The 13,377-nt window shown below is 42.6% G+C and overlaps 1 protein-coding gene across 5 annotated transcripts in view; it reads left to right on the forward strand.

Annotated features, from left to right (window-relative positions):
• The window catches only part of MSANTD2 (Myb/SANT DNA binding domain containing 2), a 34,481-nt gene that overhangs the window by 16,493 nt on the left and 4,611 nt on the right, over window positions 1-13,377 (forward strand). The window contains exons 2-5 of one of the 5 annotated variants that reach the window (XR_004643686.1): window positions 60-104; window positions 681-939; window positions 2,742-2,802; window positions 9,423-9,556. Coding sequence is in view for 3 of the 5 variants with exons in the window: in XM_034754782.1 (XP_034610673.1) it covers window positions 60-104; window positions 681-939; window positions 2,742-2,802 (365 nt within the window). In the remaining 2 variants the exon portion in view is untranslated. The remainder of the gene's footprint in view (window positions 1-59; window positions 105-680; window positions 940-2,741; window positions 2,803-9,422; window positions 9,557-13,377) is intronic. The other 4 variants (XR_004643687.1, XM_034754782.1, XM_034754783.1 and 1 more) reach the window with 4 other exon arrangements.

Raw genomic sequence — 13,377 nt, forward strand, 5'->3', positions numbered from 1 at the left:
TTTGATGTTTGAGTCTGGGAATTTGGAGCATTATTGATTTGACCTCTTTTAAATTTCAGCAGCTTCCCAAGAGACAGAGTGAGTTAGTAAGGAATGCAAAATATGTAAGTAATACATTTTACTAGCTAAATAGTTTAGGCAAACATTGTTTACCTTGTATCTTCTTACTAGAATAAGGAAGGTTGGACTGTCTTTGCTTTTGGGGACTCTTCTTTCTATCTCCCCCTCCCCCACCTTCTCCAAACTGTGGGCACAACAACAGCTGTACTCTCTCCTTCCTGTAGAAGGTGTGCATTCTACCGGCTGGCTGGTATATTGGATGGGATTTGTGTTTATTTTCCTGTAATACGTAGCACACTTATGTATTCTCCCCTGCCCTCAAAATCCCCAACTTTGAAACTGGTGAACCTGTAGATGCTATACAACTTTGTTCTTTGTAATTGATATTCAAGCTAAAGCATCGTGTGTCAGGAACATCAAAGTTGTGATGCTTCCTGTCTTTCAAAGGTTAATTTGGCAGTTTGGTGATTGGATTATAATACTTGACCACATGTGACAAAGATTGAGCAATATAAGTAAAAATAAACAGATTGTCTAGCATTCTTATTCTATCTGCACGTGAGTGCGTGCCATTCTGGAAAGCTAGCACCAATTGAGTAACAAAAGGTTTTGTGTCTTAGACCCTTCGCAGGTGTTACAGTCGAGTGAAAGAACATGGTGTTGGGAAAAGGAAAAGCAGTTACACATTTGAACAATTGGAACAGGTGTTTGGTCAGGGAGGATGGGACTCGCAGCCCTGCCAGCCTGTACTCATTAATAGTAGCGGCTTGTACCAGGAGCTGGAATCGGATGGCAGCACTATGGAGGAATATTCACAGGAGGATTGGGGGAACCACAGTCAGGATCTTCACTGCTACCAGGGCGGAGACCCGGAGTTGGGTAAGAAATTGATTATTGATCCGTCTGTATGTTTTGGTTTTGCATGTGCTTGTAGTTAGTCGAGTGCTAATCCTACTCCATAATCCTAATCCATCCTATGCCATAATGCTGCTGTGCCTACTTCTGTGTATTTCTTATACTTACAGGTTTAAGACTTGTCATAAATCAGAACTAATTCCTATAATTTGTACAATTGTATAAATCTCAAGTGCCTAATTTGCAGGGCTCCCTAAAGCTGTCAAACACCTTCTCTGTGTAACTAAATTGTGGACTGAACTGGTTAACTGCTAGTTTTTATTGTTAGTGAATTCTAACAAGTAGAATATTTGAAATAAGTAGACTTTAGCTTGTTTGCATTGTCTTATTTTAAAACAGGTAACGTAGCTCTTTTGTTCCTGACAAGATGCTAGAGTGGCCCATTGTTTAAAATTTGAGTTTTGCTTAAAAGGAACTTGAATGGGGGGGTGTGAGAGGGAAGGAAATATAAATTGCTGAACTTGATGTTAATTGATCTGTACTGCTGATGCTCACAGTCACACAACAACAAAAAATCTTGCAGGTAGATCTCAGTATAAACTCATTATTTGTTAGACGTAAAAAGCTAGTAAGCCACACACCACAACTACTTTTATGTTGTGCAAGTAAAATTGCCAAATTTTTGCCTTTTTCCAAAAAAAAAAAATCTCCCTAGTCTTCCAAATGCTGTTGCCCAACCCTGACAGATAGATATTACAGAAAGATCCACTTTCCTGAAAATATGCTTACATTTGACTTCCGAGTAAGTGTTTTGTATAGAATAGAGGTACATTCTTGCCTACAATAAATAGGAAGGGAAAAGGTGTATATATATTTACCGAGTCTATGGAAGCTTATCGAAGTTAATTTAAACAATGATTCCAATGGGATTGTAAGAGCGAGGCAGCATTTACAAGGGAAGATGGATAAAGGCACTGTTCTCGCTTTTTCGATCGTATTTGTAGGTTAAATTGGGGGGGGGGGGGGGGGAGGGGAGGCACACAAATATACCTTCCTCTGCAGTTATATTCTGGGGACTGGTAAATTCTGACTTTGGCTAAGAGATGGATTAAATTGCATTTTCAAATGACAATAGCAATACCTCCTCAATCTAACTGAAGTATGAGAACTAGGAATGTTGTTTTTAATTTAAAGAGGATCAGACTGTATGGGGGAGTTGAGGAGAATAAGGCTAAGAAAGGAGCTATTTGAGACAGGAAGGAGTTTCTTTAAGCCATGTATTTAAAAATGTACATAAATGACTGTAATTCCATATAGGGGTTCTGGTGATTCAGGCTTTGCTCTGATGGTTTGTCACCATTATCCTTCAAAAGAATTACAGCAACATTTACATGCAGTTGGGGCTGACAATATTCTCTGTGCTCAGTGAATGGTTATGAGAAAGGTACTTAGCACACACACAGTCTAAATGGAATACAGATACGTTTGTTCTGGTGCTTGCTCTTCAAATATGCTATTGAAAGCAGAATGGCCTTTCTCAGAATGTAGTTTACAATGAAATCAACTTGTGACTTAATGGCAGGAATTACTCTTGTCCTTGAAAGATCTTGCACATGTGAAGCCAGATTTTGATCCTGTAGCTAAAAATTCAGGGATGGTGATGTAGCTTACATAGTAGCTGGTTTTAAGAGCTGAAGCAATGTCCTCAGAGTGTGACATCAGAATTTTACTGGAAAGCACTAAGTGAACAACTTATTACCTTTCAAAGTAAAAAGCTTTGGGAGAGTTTTAAATATATAACTGTCTGTTGGAACTTTGCTTTTCAGATGAAATGCCTGCCACAAAGAGAACATTAAAGATAAAGCAGGAATCTTCAGAAGAAGCACAGTAAGTAACTTATGAATGTTTTACTATTGAATGCATTTCCCTAGGGGTGCTGTGCGGGAGGAGGATGTTAGAAACTTCTGACTATAATTATAAATACATTGTGCAAGACTATTGAAGAATCTGCTTTTTGCATCATTCCAGTTACCTCAAAACATGTGGAAAGCTTCACAACTCAAGTTTCTTTTGGCTCTGTTATACAGCAAATGAAGCAGAACTCTCTTTACATGAGTGCAAAAATTAAACTGTGTAAAATACACATCCTAACCTTTGGAGATGTGGGTGGGCAGGTCTTGGGGTGCTCTGGCAAAAATCCTCACTGTTAGATCTATTTGTAATCTGGTTTCCATCTACCGAAAGTTTTGTCTCTTTGGGCATGCAGGAAAAGAGCATTTTAAATGTAGATGTTCATTAAAGTGTAAGGGTATTCCCATTAATGAGTATAACTATAGAAGCTTAAAATTAGAACACAGACCTCTATCTAATACCAGCATAACACTGGAGAATGCAGAAAATACCTTGAAAGAAAGGGAACAATCAAGAAAAGGAGGAGAGGGGTTTTGCTAGAGCAATGCACATTTCTGTTGGCCTGGAGCCTTACTTGCTTTGAGTAAAACATTTAGCATGATGAAGGATGGGCAAGTTTACTCTGTGCCTAGATGGTCATTTTTTCTGCAACTTTGCGAAGCTAGATTGTAATCTTTTGCTGCATTGGTTTAACCTGGCAAATGGTGGGAAGTTTAATGTGTCTTTGCTCTTGTAGGAAGCACATGAATCTTTCTCCACGACCACCTATTTTGGGGTGGGGGGGAAGAAACATGCTATGTGTGGATATTCTTTGCTGGAGAATGGGCCAGTGTGGAATAATAGTTTAATCTTATTTTGGGGCAGATTTTTTATGTAATGGCGCAGTGGCTAAGTGATAACTGCCTTACATATGTCTTCTATACACTTAACTGTAGAGGTCAGTGCCCCTCCTATTAAAGTAAGCACACTGATTTCCATTCTAATACCCTGTTTTCAGTCTCTAATTTTTCAAGCTTTCAGGCTGGGATTTTCCAGGCTTGGTCTATGCCTCAAAGTGAGCTTCAAATCTGATCAAAATCATTTTAGCAGATTGAGCGTGAAGTAGGAATTTTCTTTCCCCCCCATGTAAACATTTGTGGCCTTTTTTTTGAGCCACTCTACAGCTGGAGGTCAAAATGTATATTTAAATAGTCCCGCAAAGTGTCTGGAGGGAAAGGGGGCATTCCTTAGAAAATGGACTTCCATTTTACTATGCTCAGACTTGGAAGGACATGTTCTGAGTGTTTGCAGTATACTTGGCACTGTTCATCCGAGGCTGGGAAGACTGATTTGTGCACAGCTGCATGGCTAAATTACACAGTGGTTTTAAATCCTTCATATCTTAAGATACCTTTTTATAAAAAGCAGAGGAGCTTTCTCTGAACCCCTGGACACTTGGCAAAGTGCATAGGAAGTAGACCTGCACTGGAGCTCCACAACTGAGAGAGCTGTAAAGCAACTTCCATAGCTAGACTTTTCCGAGATGTGGGAGAGGGTTTTTTCCCTCTGGCCAAGGAGCCTTTTAATTATGCTTTAATTCTTTACTTAAAACAGGTTTAATTAAATACAGAGTTAACAGGATTTGCAACCTTCGCTGGAATTTTGATAGCATTGCATTAAGCAATCAAAATCGGAATGAACATCCTTCACTCTGTCCTTTGTACATATGAATATGACGTAGACTTTTAATTGCATTGCTAGAGATCATAAATGAGTTGTAGAAAAACGGGGTTTGAACTAGAGGCTGTAGCATAATGCTCACATCCACAATAGGGCAGAACATACACTGTCCATTTAGCCTTAACTTCCGCATTCCTTGTCTCCTGAGGGCTAATTAGTGCTATATTAGAATTGGAAAAGGTACAGAGAAGGGCAACAAAAACTATAAGGGAATAGAATAGCTTCCATATGAGGAGAGATTAAGAAACCTGGGACTGTTCAGCTTGAAAAAGAGACTACTAAAGGGAATATGATTAAGTCTATAAAATCATGAATGGTGTGGAGAAAGTGACTGAGAGAGTGTTGTTTATCCCTTCACAGAACACAAGAACCAGAATATCCAATGAAATTAATAGGCAGCAGATTTAAAACAAAGTAGTACTGTACTTCACACAATGCAAAACCAACATATGGAATTCGTTGCCTTGTTGTGATGGCCAAATTACACTGGTGTTCAAAAAAGGATTGGATAAGTTGATGAAGGTTAGGTCCATCAATGGCTATTAGCCAAGAGGGTCTGGAATTCAACCCTATGCTCTGGGTGCCCCTAGCCTCTGACTGGCAGAAGCTGGGAGTGGACAATAGGGGATGGATCCACTTGATTACCTGTTCTGTTCATTTCCTCTGAACCACCTGGCATTGGCCATTGTCAGAAGAAAGGGTATTGGGCTAGATGAACCCAATATGGCCATTCTTATGTTCTAATTTTACAACATTAGCAGTTCTGCATTAGTTTATATGAAATATGTTTGAACTGTGTGATCACTTGACTACTTGTAAAGCTACTAGCTAACAAAGTTAAATTGCATGGCTGCAGTGTCCACTGTAGCTGTTGCATGGCTTTGTCCTGATCTCACACAGTACCTTTTTTGTTGTTTGTTGTTTTTTGCTATGTACCAAACAGTGTCGCCGCTTTCTTCTTGGAAATAAGACAATAAGATAAGCTTTCCCGTTGGAATGGTTAGAGCAGAATCTGGACAAATTTGGCCTAAAATGTAGAAATGACTGACACTTACCTAACCCTTGTATAATATTAAAGGGTACAACGCTGTGCTAATGCATGAGAATTTGTGAAACTGACTAGAAACACAAATGAGATGAATTAATTAGTTTTATTTGCATGGTCCAAAATGAGATTGCACAAAGCAAACTACATAAATAGAAAACGAGAGAATTTTATTTTTAATCCTGTATTAGGAATAGCCAGTGTTCTTAAACGATATGATTGATAGAGCATTGGGGTCCTGAGTGCGCAAGGTACTTAGGCACATACTTAATTTAAGCAGGAGTAATTCCATTGAAATCATTGGACTTTAATCACATGTTAAAGATAGGCACATACTTGAGGACTTTGCTGAATCAGGTTTCAGAGTAGCAGCCGTGTTAGTCTGTATCCTCAAAAAGAACAGGAGTACTTGTGGCACCTTAGAGACTAACAAATTTATTAGAGCATAAGCTTTCGTGGGCTACAACCCACTTCCTCGGATGGAATCAGGGCATAGGTCAAACCTTTTTTTAAAAAATGGGTGAAATAGGGTCCTTGGGCCACTTACTTAGTTCCTAAGTATATGTTTAGGAGCCTAATTCTTGGCCCTAGCCTCTCTTCCATTCCATAGGTCAGCTTAAAGTACCAGGTAAGGAAGGGAGCAAAGCCAGTGTGGTATGCTCTTCTCCCTCCCCCCCCCCCCCCCCCCCAGTTCAGAGAAGACCTGTGTCTATTCTACTCCTCTGGGATAGCCCTGATTTTAGGGAAGTGGGACTGGGGAATGTTCCCCTGCAGACCCCGGAGGTTGAGCTTGAATTTTAGGTAGATGTTAATTCTATGACTGCTTTTATCAGAGACGAGTGGGACAGGGTAGGCATCCAGCAGTAGCATACTTCCATGACCAGAGGCAGCTGTAAGAGTAGCATGGAGGAGCTGATTCTTGGCTCTGCAGATCTAGAGGGCTGTGCCATACCTATGCACTTCTCCTTTAGGGAAGCTTGGGGGGAAATTCCAGAGGGTATACCTTGTGTGGTGTCTTAAGGCCTTTATACCCCTTTTGCAGTTCTTCAATGAAAGGACCACACCGTAACACATGTGGTGGGGTTTTTCCCTGACCATGGCCCTTTGAAGTGGAGGAAATCAATGCAGCTAGCGAGGAGTAACTTTGTAGGAGACTTGTCACTGAACTATAGGACACATGCATTGGAATTAGTATGGCACTTTCTGGGCATTGGTGGTTCTGCCTAAGCCTTTGTGGCTGCACACGTACATACATGAAAACACCATTCTCATCAACCGCCTGCAGAAGCAAGGTACATCGCTTCCACCCTGTTCTGTGAATTAAGGGAACAGCTCCACTTTGGGCACTGTTCCAGTAGAGGGACCTGGTGCATAGGTTTAAGACATATTCTCTCTTCACCAAGCCAGTTGTTTAAATGCACGACTCATCACACTGTGTCTGCTGCCTCTCTTGACTTAAGAACATAAGAACGGCCATACTAGCCAATGGTCCATCTAGCCCAGTATCCTGTCTTCCAACAGTGCCAATGCCAGGTGCCCCAGAAGGAATGAACAGAACAGGATCAAATGATCCATCCCCTGTTGCCCATACCCAGCTTCTGGCAAACAGAGGCTAGAGACACCATCCCTGCCCATCCTGGCTAATAGCCATTGATGGACCTGTCCTCCAGGAACTTCTCTAGTTCTTTTTTTGAACTGTTATAGTCAGCCTTGACAACATCCTCTGGCAAACAGTTCCACAGGTTGACTGTGCGTTGTGTGAAAAAATACTTCCTTTTATTCGTTTTAAACCTGCTGCCTATTAATGTCATTTGGTGATGCCTAGCTCTTATAACACTTATTTACTTTCTCCACACCAGTCATGATTTTTATAGACCTCTATCCTATCCCCCCCTTAGTCGTCATCTTTTCCAAGCTGAAAAGTCCCAGTCTTATTAATCTCCGCAGCCATTCCATACCCCTAATCATTTTTGTTGCCCTTTTCTGAACCTTTTCCAATTCCAATATATCTTTTTTGAGATGGGGCGACCACATCTGCACTCAGTATTCAAGATGTGGGCGTACCATGGATTTCTGTAGAAACAATATTATTGTCTATCCCTTTCTTAATGATTCCCAACATTGTTTGCTTTTTTGACTCCCGCTGCACATTGAGTGGATGTTTTCAGAGTTATCCACAACGACTCCAAGATCTTTCTTAAGTGGGAACAGCTAATTTAGACCATCTTCTGATATGGTAGGATTTCAAACCGTAAATGCCTCCAAGCTCTTATGTGAGATAGGTAATTATAATTTCCCCCCTTTTATAGAGGTGGGAAGTAAGGAACAGAAGTGAAGTGCCTTGTCCAAGGTTACACAGCAAGTTAAGAACATCTGTGACAGAATTCAGAAGTCCTCCCGTAGTCCCTTGCTCTGTCCATAAGGCATTCTGTCTCTTCCAAACTTAGCTTTGACAGTTGGGCCTATAATATCTTTACCCCAAGCTGTACTGCATTTATGGCGTAGCGTACTTGTGCTTCTCTTGCTAGACTAGCATAGTGCCTAGGACTGACTTCCTACATTTTTTTTTTTTTTTTTTTTTTTTTGAGGTACCTGCAACAGGATCACTGGGTAGGAAATGCACATGTGATCGTGCAGTGTTAGCTTTCTGCTCTGTTGTTTGGAACCCTGTATGTGAAGTCTGACATGCAGTGGGACCCTTTTTTTTAGTTGATACGGGCCCATCCATTGTAAGAATTGGAACTTGTTAACTCCATGAGAACTTGTTCTGCTATTTTTATTCACTTGTGAGACAAAATAAAGAGCTTTGAAAAATATTGGCTCCTTCACTGAAACAGCTGTGCTAGCCTCTGCTGCTTGGAGTCTGATTCGTACAGAAATGGTTTGTTTAAAACTCCCACCAAGCTTCGAATCCCCACTCATTTGAATCATGTAAGATTTCAGCAAGACAAAGGGAGCCATTCCGCTGTCAGTGGTCAGTGTCCTAGCAGCAGCCATGCAGTTGGGAATTCCAGCTCTACTGGTAACTTGCGTGGCCTTGGGAAAGTTACTGAACTCCTATCTGTCACCGAGTGGCCTACCTCACCGGCTGTTCGGAGGGTTAATTCCTGGTTATAAAGTGATTGGGGAAGCAGTTGCAGTGTAGCGCACTTTTCTCTGTTTTGACTGCACATGTGGTCACTATTACAGTATCTGAAATTCGCAGGTAGTTGGTACAGTACAGCCTTTTAAACTGCATGATACCTATTTAGAACTTCCCTATTGGTTTGAAGATTTCAAGTCCGACTGAGATGCTGGATATAATCGTAGAAACCCGGAGTTAGAAGGAACCGCTGCTGAGCCATCTAAGCCTCCGGGAGATGTCAAAATAGTTTCCGTCATCCTTGTAGCTTTCGGAGTGCTTGGGTTGGTGATTCTGTCCTTGGCAATCCTTGCTTCTTCTCTAAAGCGCCTCTTTACCTATCACTCCCCTAAGCAAAGTCACGTCTGTGCCTGCTAGCACTGGCCCGTTACAAGAGGTGTTTTTTTTTTTTTCACCAGGAGCCTCAGTCTGTTTGAATTATCTGAAGTTAGTTTACTAATCACCTTGTGTAGTACTGTTTTACAGGCGATTTTATTCTAAGCTGTCTCTTCCACTGTTCAATTGAAAATTACAAGTTCTGGTTTCTCAGGTTTTGAACAGAAGTGTTTCTCTAAGAGAAAATGGAGGCTGTCCGCTGCCTTTTAACAAATAAATGTATAAATGCTGCTGCCAGCATAACTCTGTACTCAGACAGCAATGTACTTAATAAGACAGCCAATTATAACGTCACCTTGTCTGTCTTGTCCCTAGAAGATGATGAACTTACAGTCCCAAATGTCTAAAGTGAAAGTTTGAGATGGCCTATTCCAAGCTGTAAGAATCTGAAGAACCAGCAGCAAAGCCATATATAGAAGGCTGTCTTTCCATCTTTATCCATTGAAAAAGTACAGGCTTGTATGCTATAGTCTTTCATGTGTTAATATAAATGTGTCTCTTGTATAAATACTTATGCACCTTGACAGTATTCCTATCCTTATCCTCCTGTTTCATGCTGCGAACCATGAGCAGTTCCAGGTACTCCCCCTGACTCTTTAAATAAGAAACCACCAGTAACAGTGCTGCTAGCATGAGACTGGAGCACTGGCACAACAGGTGGTGTTAGCAAACGGCGGGCTGAGTCAGAACTCTGCTCCTGTGGTTTTTCAGCAGGTTTTTTCCATGGCTTTCTAGTAATCCAGCTGCACTTAATAAAATGTTGATTAAAAAACAGCCCAGAAATCATAGTGTGTTTATGGTGTAATTACTCCTGATGTGTGGCTGAGATGCACTGGATGTTAATGACCTAAAGCCACTGCTGTGCTGGCTACTAAATGCTCTGTGAAGTGAGTGATCTCAGACTACTGTTAACAGAGCTGTTGCATCATTAAATCCTCCACCAAAATTGCACCATCACCTGCTTGTTGATAGCCCTGGTCCCCACTGGGGGTGGGGTGGGGGGATCGATCTAAGTTAAGCAACTTCAGCTACGTGAATACCGTAGCTGAAGTAGACGTACTTAGATCGACGTACTGTGGTGTCTTCACGGAAGTGAGTCGTCGGCTGCTGCCACTCCTCTGTTGACTGCTTGCGTCTCTTGTGGTGCTGGAGTATAGGAGTCGACGGGACAGCGCTCGGGGGTCGATTTATCGCGTCTAGTCTAGACGCGATAAATTGATCCCTGCTGGATTGATTGCTGCCCGCTGATCCAGCGGGTAGTATAGACATCCCCATAGTCTTGCCAAGGGGCCAAAGCTTGAATGGAGCTGGGAATACGCTACCCTCTCACCTGGAATTGGCCCCTGTAGGTCAGGGGTGGGTAATGTGGGAAAGTGCCACTCCCGTTAACTGGAGTGTGAATTAATGCTTGACCTCCATGGCTATCAGCCAGGCACCATTCACTATTCTAAAAGTGCAAGTGGCAGAATCACCTGTTGCACCCATTTCCAGCTTGCATCTCCTGTGGAAGGAGTCCTGGCTGACTTGTGCAGCTTTAAGGCTCACATTTACAAATGCTTACTATGAAATCCGTGAACAGTCGGTATATAATTGTCAAAAGGCAAATGTCTTTCCTGTGCATAACCAGAGCATTGCAACTACTTGAGGTCTTTAGTAGAGGTGTGTGCATTGTGTTTGGTAAAATATTCAATGGGTGCCTATCCGAGGCTTCAGTTTAGGTTAAATGTCCATGTCCTGCTCTTACCTAATGGAGTTAGTTCCCTTATTTTGCTAGAGGGTGTTGGAGAAGTCTGTCTCCTCATTGCCACGTCATCACTCCCACTAGTGCAAAGTACCATAAATGCATTTGCTTTGCACTGGTATAAACAACACAAGGTGTAGGCCAATGGTGGATTGGGCTCCCACTACCCTTCATCTTGGGCATCATGCTACCCCTCCAGCCTGTGATCCATCCTGTGCCCAAACATCTGGAGAAAAAGAGAGCCTCCGTAGCTCAGGCAGATGTTGGCAAATCTGGGCTCTGGTAGTGCAGAAGAGGAGAATTCCAGTGCTGCAAGGTTCCATGGAGATTAGCTTCCTCTTGGTTGTAGAAGAGGGGCTGTAGTTCAATCACCTGTGCTGATCCACCTGTGGCAGTGTGCCATTGGGTGAAAAGGTGGCCTCAAGTAACCTGGGCCCAGTCCATGTAGGGCTTTAAATGTTCAAAGCACCACCTTGAGTTTCACCCAGCCGCACTTGTCTGCGGCTTGTAGAGTGATGCTCTCTTGGTGTGTAGGCCTACTTAATACACAGGCTGCTGCTTGTCGCCTTCATTTCAACTTCTAAGCGATCTTGAAACAGCCGCAAATTACAGATGTTACGAGACTCTGAACTTGTGGGGCATGTAGCCTTCAGTGGAGTGATGGCCGTCCTGGAGAAGCCAATAATAAATGATTGCGGAGCTGGCCCAGGCTCTTGATTCTGGTGTCAATTGGCATGGCGCCACTGATTTCGCTGGAGCTCTGCTGCGGTTTCTGCCCGCTGTACTCTAACCCTGAATTTCCATGCCAGCTGCCTTGGTGGACGGATGGTCTGCAGATCTGGTATTTTCCTTTTTCAACAGAATAGTTATGAAGCTTTCAGGGAGGCAGCAGTGGCTCTTTAAATCTTGAAATCTGTGGGGATACACAAGGAAGAATCTGCAAAATAAATGAGTTTTCTGGGTTTTTTTTGGTAACTAGTGGCCAAATGTGGAAAATGGCAACGTTTTAAAATGTATTGTCGGAGGAAATGATGGATCAGGGACTCTGCCTTCTCCTTTTGAGAGCTCTCCTGAGCATCAGTGTAGCCCCTTTCCACTGCTGAAATACCAGTTTCATCTATAGAAACATGGCTGATCCGCAGCCAGAAAACACATCCTAGTCCTGTTAGTCTATGCAACATGGTTGTCGGTAGTCAGAGATGGCCTGTGTGAGGACGGAGTACAGATCTTGTTACTAGGTGTACATGCCGGATTTGAAATTCAAAACCAAGTGGTTAGCGAGTTGTCTAAATTCTCAGATATTTTTAAAATGAAAAAGTACGATTGCATAACACATGTCCAAAGGACTGCCTAAGGCAAGGATTTAGGTTTCCTCCCTATGTCCCCTTACTCTGTGTATTGTAGTATCTGGATGCCTCACAATTTTCAGTGTCTTTATAGAGAAATACTATTACCCCCATTTTATAGATGTGGAGCTGAGGCTGTCTCATTTCACCATAGCTCCACCACCACCACCCCAGCTGATACATGGAAGCTGTAGCAAAGGGGAAATTGAACCCAGAGCTGCTAGGGGGTAGCCTAGTGCTCTAGCCACTGGCCTGTCAAGCCTCTCCCTTGCTAATTCCTCTCCATGACACTTCACAGTACCAGATTGGCTTTTCCAGAGTTGGTGCTGCTTCTCTCTGACACAGGAGCATAGTTTCATAGAATATTAGGGTTGGAAGAGATCTCAGGAGGTCATCTAGTCCAATCCCCTGATCAAAGCAGGACCAATTCCAACTAAATCATCCCAGCCAAGGCTTTGTCAGCTGGGCCTTAAAAACCTTAAGGATGGAGATTCCACCACCTCCCTAGGTAACCCATTCCAGTGCTTCACCACCCTCCTAGTGAAATAGTGTTTCCTAATATCCAACCTACACCTCCCCCACTGCAACTTGAGACCATTGCTCCTTGTTCTGTCATCTGCCGCCACTGAGAATAGCCGAGCTCCATCCTCTTTTGAACCTCCTTTCAGGTAGTTGAAGGCTGCTATCAAATCCCTCCTCACTCTTCTGTTCTGCAGACTAAATAACCCCAGTTCCCTCAGCCTCTCCTCATAAGTCATGTGTCCCAGCCCCCTAATCATTTTTGTTGCCCTCCGCTGGACTCTCTCCAATTTGTTCACATCCCTTCTGTAGTGGGGGGACCAAAACTGGCTGCAATACTCCAGGTGTAGCTTCACCAGTGTCAAATAGAGGGGAATAATCACTTCCCTCGATCTGCTGGCAATGCTCCTACTAATACAGCCCAATATGCCGTTGGTCTTCTTGACAACACGGGCACACTGCTGACTCATATCTAGCTTCTTGTCCACTGTAATCCCCAAGTCCTTTTCTGCAGAACTGCTGCTTAGCCAGTTGGTCTAAGTTTTTTCTTATCGGACTTTGCTTTCTCCTTCCATTGTTCTGTTCGGTCTCCTTCCCTTCTAATGCTACTTTGTTTCATTTCTCCCCTTCGTTTCTTATTGTCTCACCTTTCTCTGCACCTGTT

The sequence above is a fragment of the Trachemys scripta genome, chromosome 21, assembly GCF_013100865.1.
Source record: "Trachemys scripta elegans isolate TJP31775 chromosome 21, CAS_Tse_1.0, whole genome shotgun sequence".
NCBI classification, from domain to species: Eukaryota; Metazoa; Chordata; order Testudines; family Emydidae; genus Trachemys; species Trachemys scripta.